This window comes from Atta cephalotes (genome assembly GCF_000143395.1).
Source record: "Atta cephalotes unplaced genomic scaffold scaffold00002, whole genome shotgun sequence".
In the NCBI taxonomy this organism is placed as follows: Eukaryota; Metazoa; Arthropoda; class Insecta; order Hymenoptera; family Formicidae; genus Atta; species Atta cephalotes.
The window spans coordinates 1,946,429-1,953,086 of record NW_012130066.1 but is presented as its reverse complement, the minus strand read 5'-3'; the positions used below and the strand labels follow the sequence as shown (position 1 = coordinate 1,953,086).

The 6,658-nt window shown below is 30.3% G+C and overlaps 1 protein-coding gene across 1 annotated transcript; it reads left to right on the top strand.

The window, feature by feature from the left end:
* Window positions 1-1,378: 1,378 nt before the first annotated feature.
* LOC105620005 (H(+)/Cl(-) exchange transporter 5) lies at window positions 1,379-6,266 on the top strand. Its single transcript, XM_012201519.1, has 10 exons — window positions 1,379-1,477; window positions 1,804-1,975; window positions 3,168-3,517; window positions 3,628-3,789; window positions 3,922-4,209; window positions 4,382-4,564; window positions 4,642-4,856; window positions 5,085-5,645; window positions 5,721-6,098; window positions 6,176-6,266. The coding sequence occupies exons 1-10, from the start codon at window positions 1,379-1,381 to the stop codon at window positions 6,264-6,266; spliced, it is 2,499 nt and encodes an 832-aa protein (XP_012056909.1).
* The last annotated feature ends 392 nt before the right edge of the window (window positions 6,267-6,658 follow it).

Genomic DNA, 6,658 nt, shown 5'->3' with positions numbered 1-6,658 from the left:
TTGAAAGCGCGTTCTGAACACGGAAATTATATTCTTTCTGAAAATAAAAAAGCAATTAGACTAAAGGATGACTATCAAAGAGACTGTATGAAAGAAAAATTGATTTTGTAAAATAATAAAATTCTAATTTATATTATACTTTTTAAAGCAATCTAACGCATATAATTTACCACTTTACAATTTAGTACGGACTCGCCCCACATTTATTTACGATACCATGATTGTTTTATCGCCAATACGTAACTATGTAGTTCCTAAATCGAAAATATATGTACTGGCGCTAATGCTCGGACGATTTCGATGTCGTAAAATGTCAACGGGATAGCACTTCTTCTCAGGACTTTGGTTTCTCTCTGCTATTGTCCAATTGAATTCGTTTTTAGCCGCCTAGTGAGCGGTTGTAGTACTGAAATGAGCTCGCTTTCTATTCTGCCTTGTTACCTTTTGATTCCGCTCCGCAAGAACTGCAAGGTCTATACGCGATAGTGGAGTACTGATCCGACGGAGATCTTATCATTGAACTGTCAAATTAATCTTATAAAATCTAATCTAAAACATGGCATAATGATTAGTGTTTGTAGATAAAACACGAGGACATTTTTCCTTAAAAATGGTAAGTTCTCGAACATTCCGATGCGGATGAAGTAATTTGGCAAGGTAACCTCATCTCTCCTGAGGAATGAAACGTCATGTAAAGAAGAAGCTTCGAAGTAAGCTTGAAAATACGCAGTTTTGAACATGACTACGTTAACATATTTTTCCGTGCTTAATTCATTCGCAAGAAAAAATTCGTTACATGCACGCTTTATAAGGGGAGAAAAAGTTATCATATGGTGTCCCAAGTACAGTGTACTGTGTTTTATGCGTTTTTTTATGTTCATTTCGAAAGCTGTTCTAGGATTGATTTCTCAGTTTCTAATATCATTTTAGCATGGTGTGTGTAATTGATGTTTTTTTTTTAACAAATCTTTTCTTTTTGAACAAGAAGATGCAAATCACGAAGATAATATTTGACATAATTTGAGAAAAAAACGATATTCCTCTTACATCAAATTTATAGCTATACAATATTTGTCACAACGTATGGCACACTGGTAGAATCTTTAATGAATAAAATATCTGTAATTTTTTATACCATGAATATATTATTCAAATTATATTACATAGCATCCATTCGAAGGATTAAAGAGTAAAGAGGATTATGGCAAAGCCGATTAAGCCATATTAATAACATGCTTGTATAGAATATTTAGTACCGTGTATGGCATTGTGGCTTTCGCTTTTTCTCTGTCATGTAGAATCTTGATAACGAATCTTTATTCCATTTTGAGACGGCAAAGTAATATTTTACTTGTGTAAATCAGATTATCATGATGCCATGGAGAGGTTTCCACTAAAAGGTACACCATCTTTGAATTCGGCAATTCCTCATTCAAATGCAAATGCCGTTACAACATATCATTCAGTTGATGCAAAGGTATGCTATTAGTTTCAATCTGCATCTTCTTGCCTTGCATATTATTTGTGCACTTATATTAATATATTTTTGTAAAATGTATCATCTTTGTTTCCTTAATAGTCTCATATACTATCATATGTTTCTTGTCATATGTGTATTAATATTTCATATGTGTACTTGCATATACTAAAATTTGTAAAAGAATATTATGTATTTTATCTTTATTAATATAAATTTAGTTTAACATATCTTTATTTTGCACTAAACTTACTTTGACTAATCTCTAAGTTATAGCTAAATTATAAAAGTAGATAATATTAAGCATGTAAATCTTGTATTTTCAGAATATAAAGTATGGTGATATTACAGAGGATGTACGACTACGAACTGGAACTATAAGACGCGAAACAAATCTAAGTAGCGACGACGACATGTTGGATATCAATCATCACACGTCTCATTCGGATAATAACGTGTTATCAGATTGCATCCGCATCGATGATGCATCTTCCCATCGTAAGTCATTTAAATTATTTTGCCTGATTTCATGCATGCATTATCTGGTTCCATAAATAATGTTACGTACAGCTTTTATTTATTTTTAGCAAGCATTATAAAGAAATATAGAAGAAATTTTACCAAGTTAAGCATAAATCCATTTGTATATCCTTGGAATTTAGTCTCATACCTAATCCTAGCTTGAAATATCATCATAAATTATCCCTCCCTGCTGAAGAAAATTCTTGAGACATCTGTTGATCTGTTCAACTTATCTGTTTGTCTGCTCATCTGATTCGAAGTTTATCCTGACTGGTTAAACAATTGAGCCAAATTTATTTGCACTTGTGGCAAAATGTGTAAGTTAACACAAATAATTGCCAGTTTAATGTCAACTTAATTTAAAGAAAGACAAAGCTGTAGATAGATATAATTTTAAAAGACAAGTTAATATATCGATCTTAAACCTATATATTCAAATAAAATTTTTTCAAGCTAATAAAGTATTTATACTGTTATTAATAATGGAGCTTTGTATTCTTAAATACTTAAATCTATTATGATTTTTAATCCCTTCAATAGACTACTAATGTATGTTTATGTGTGCTTTCTAAATTCTAATAATGTAATTAAAAAATATATTATATAGAAATATTTTCAAAAACTTAGTCAATATTTTAAAGATATTTTTTACTTTTTTATAGATTATTTTACAACTTATGAATAAAAATGAAAAAATATATGTATGTTGTAAATATTTATATGTATTTCTACATATGTGTGAAATTTGCTTGCAAGTACTTGTAATAGTAATTAATGTATATATATATATAAATAAGTTAAGACACTAAAGTTTAAGTATATACTGAAAAAGATAAATATTAATTAATAAAATAATATGCTAAAATGTTTTTTTTTGTTTTGCTTTAAAATCTTATTTTGATATATTATACATAATATATATTGAATTTTGTAAATAAATTGAAAATTGTTATAGAAAAAAACAATACAGAATATTCTGATTATTATATTTATTATTACTAATTGTAAGAAAAATATTTGCTAGTTTCTTACATATACATAATATTCTTTTGCCTATGATTATTAAATTTTTTATACATATACAGCAGTGAAAATGCAATTCTCAAAAATTGTATCAAAAGCATTACAAAATAATTTACTGTTATTATGAAATTTTAAAATTTATTAGTTTCAGTTGACTCTGATGACATACCTGGTATTGGACAGTATGATGATTTTCATACTATCGATTGGCAACGAGATATCGCGCGAGATCGAATGCGACATCGTTATATCGTGAAAAAGAAGCACGATTCTATCTGGGGTTTGATAAAAGGAGCTCATGACGCATGGTCAGGATGGCTATGCGTTTTACTAGTCGGACTTTTTACGGGAGTGGCGGCTGGTGTTATAGATATTGGCGCTTCCTGGATGACAGATCTTAAATTCGGTATCTGTCCACAAGCTTTCTGGTTAAATAAAGAGCAATGTTGTTGGAGCTATAATGAGACTACGTTTGATGGTGGAAACTGCACACAGGTAAATATATGACTCTTTAATTTTATTATTATACTCACAAATTTATTATACTTCTAAAGGCTATGTTAAATTTTTTCTCAACAATTAATAATATAATATCTTTTTTGCAGTGGTTGACATGGCCCGAAGTATTATATCAGGCAAAAGAAGGAGCAGGGCCTTATACAATATCATATTTATTTTATGCAGCATGGGCGCTTCTATTTGCAGCACTTTCTGCATCTCTAGTGCGAATGTTTGCTCCGTATGCTTGTGGCTCTGGAATACCTGAAGTAAATTTATCAAGTTTTGCTCTTTTTTAGAAATATTATAAATATGTGATTCGATAAAATACGACGTAATAAGCATATAAATCTAATAAATATTTTTTTTACTTTTACATTCTATTCATATATTTTTTTCAGATAAAAACAATTTTGAGTGGCTTTATTATCCGTGGATATCTCGGTAAATGGACACTGATTATTAAGTCAGTAGGTCTGATTCTTTCCGTATCAGCAGGTTTAAGTTTAGGAAAGGAAGGTCCCATGGTACACATTGCATGTTGTATAGGGAATATATTTTCTTATCTATTTCCAAAATATGGTAGGAATGAAGCGAAAAAGAGAGAAATTTTATCTGCTGCGGCTGCGGCAGGAGTTTCCGTCGCTTTTGGAGCCCCGATTGGCGGTGTTTTATTTAGCTTAGAAGAGGTATTATTTGGAGATTAAATATATTTCAAAGAGCTCAATATTTTGTTAAGCTAAGAATATTCTAGCAAAATATATAAAATATTTTTTAATGTCTATGTTCCTAATCAATTTAAAATTCAAAAATGTCCTAAATATGTAATCTATATTTTGAAAAGTAAAAATTATGTTTTAGGTCAGCTATTATTTTCCATTAAAAACTTTATGGCGATCATTCTTCTGTGCTTTGATAGCTGCTTTTGTACTACGTTCCATAAATCCATTTGGAAATGAGCATTCAGTATTATTTTACGTAGAATATAATAAACCTTGGATATTTTTCGAATTGATTCCTTTCGTCATGCTTGGTATATTTGGAGTACGTAATTTTTATTTCATATTATATATTATTAAATTTATTAAAAGTATATATTTATAAAAATAAATTTTCGGTAGGGAGTAATAGCAACGTTATTTATCAAAGCAAATTTATTTTGGTGTCGATATCGTAAAACTTCCAAATTGGGACAATATCCTGTTACTGAAGTATTAATTGTAACAGTAGTAACAGCAGTAATTGGTTATCCCAATCCATACACAAGGATGAACACCAGCCAACTCATTTACTTATTATTTAGCCAATGCGGTGTATCGAACGCGGATATGTTATGGTTAGTATAATATGCTAAAGTTTCTCTATTTTATCTGGAGATATCATTTGTTAACTTAACTATAAATTATATATTACTAAAATATGCAAATTTAATAATTGCCTATAATTAATTTTTGTCAGCATAATATAAAATCTATAAAACTAACACGTATTATTATTGAATAAATTTATTATAAATTTATAATAAATTTTTTAAATTATTCAAAAAATATTTTCTGCTCAACAGCGATTACAATAGAAACTTCACTGCTGTGAAATCTGCAATCGAGATTGCTGCAGCTGGCCCAGGAGTTTACAAAGCTATATGGCTACTTGTACTGGCACTTATATTAAAACTCATTATGACAATATTCACATTCGGCATGAAAGTTCCCTGCGGTTTGTTTATTCCTTCTCTCTGTTTGGGAGCGATAATGGGTCGCATTGTGGGAATAGGAATGGAGCAACTTGCTTACAATTATCCTCACATATGGATGTTCAGCGAGGAGTGTTCTATGGGTGTTGACTGTATAACACCTGGACTGTACGCGATGGTCGGAGCTGCTGCTGTCCTTGGGGGCGTAACTAGAATGACGGTTTCTTTAGTCGTCATTATGTTTGAATTAACAGGCGGCGTACGATATATCGTACCTTTAATGGCTGCAGCTATGGCGAGTAAATGGGTCGGCGATGCTCTTGGGAAACAAGGTATCTATGATGCTCATATTGGTTTAAACGGATATCCGTTTTTGGATAGCAAAGATGAGTTTCAGCATACAACTCTGGCAGCAGATGTTATGCAACCCAAGTAAGCAAAAGATATACATATATGCATATATTTTAAGATTCTAAGCATGCACACATATTTATTCTTAATTTTTAGGAGAAACGAAGCTCTTCATGTTCTTACTCAAGATTCGATGACAGTTGAAGACGTAGAGAATTTGCTTAAAGAAACGGAGCATAATGGTTTTCCTGTAATAGTCTCTAAAGAATCTCAATATCTCGTTGGTTTTGTTTTACGACGGGACCTCAACCTTGCCATTGCTAATGCCAAAAGAATGATCGAAGATATTAGCAGGCAATCGTTAGTTATTTTTACTAACGGAAACAATATCCAAAGTCATTCGCCTCCGCCTTTGAAATTAAAAAAAATATTAGATATGGCTCCTATCACCATCACAGATCAAACGCCTATGGAAACTGTAGTGGATATGTTCCGAAAATTGGGATTACGGCAAACTCTAGTGACACATAACGGGTATGTATATAAATCTTTTGTGTTCAAATAATCTTTGAATATTTTATAAACTAATATCGAGATTTTTTCTCATGCAGGCGATTACTTGGTGTAATTACAAAGAAAGATGTTCTAAGGCATGTAAAGCAGCTCGACAATGAGGATCCAAATTCTGTTTTATTTAATTAAACTTTGCTGCTGCAAATAGCCAATTTGAGATTATGAATTCGATGAAATAATATAATAAAAAAAATATATATATATATATACAGAGATAATTTATATGAATTTAATTAAAATGTATTTTATCTACTCCGTCAATCTATATCTTTCTGCACACTTAACTTATAACATCGTGTAACTATATAGAAGTAAGCGTGCAATAGGTTTAGATAATTAAATTTGTATTTATCTTTATTTGAATGAAATAGGAAAATTAATTTTTTTTTTAAATTTTACCTAGTCATACTGTGACTGGGATTATATTTTTTACATTATAGTCAATAATGGATTAAATTGGCAATTCTTGATAACTTACTATGTATACAATTTAAAAAATATATATAGTGAATTATTTATAT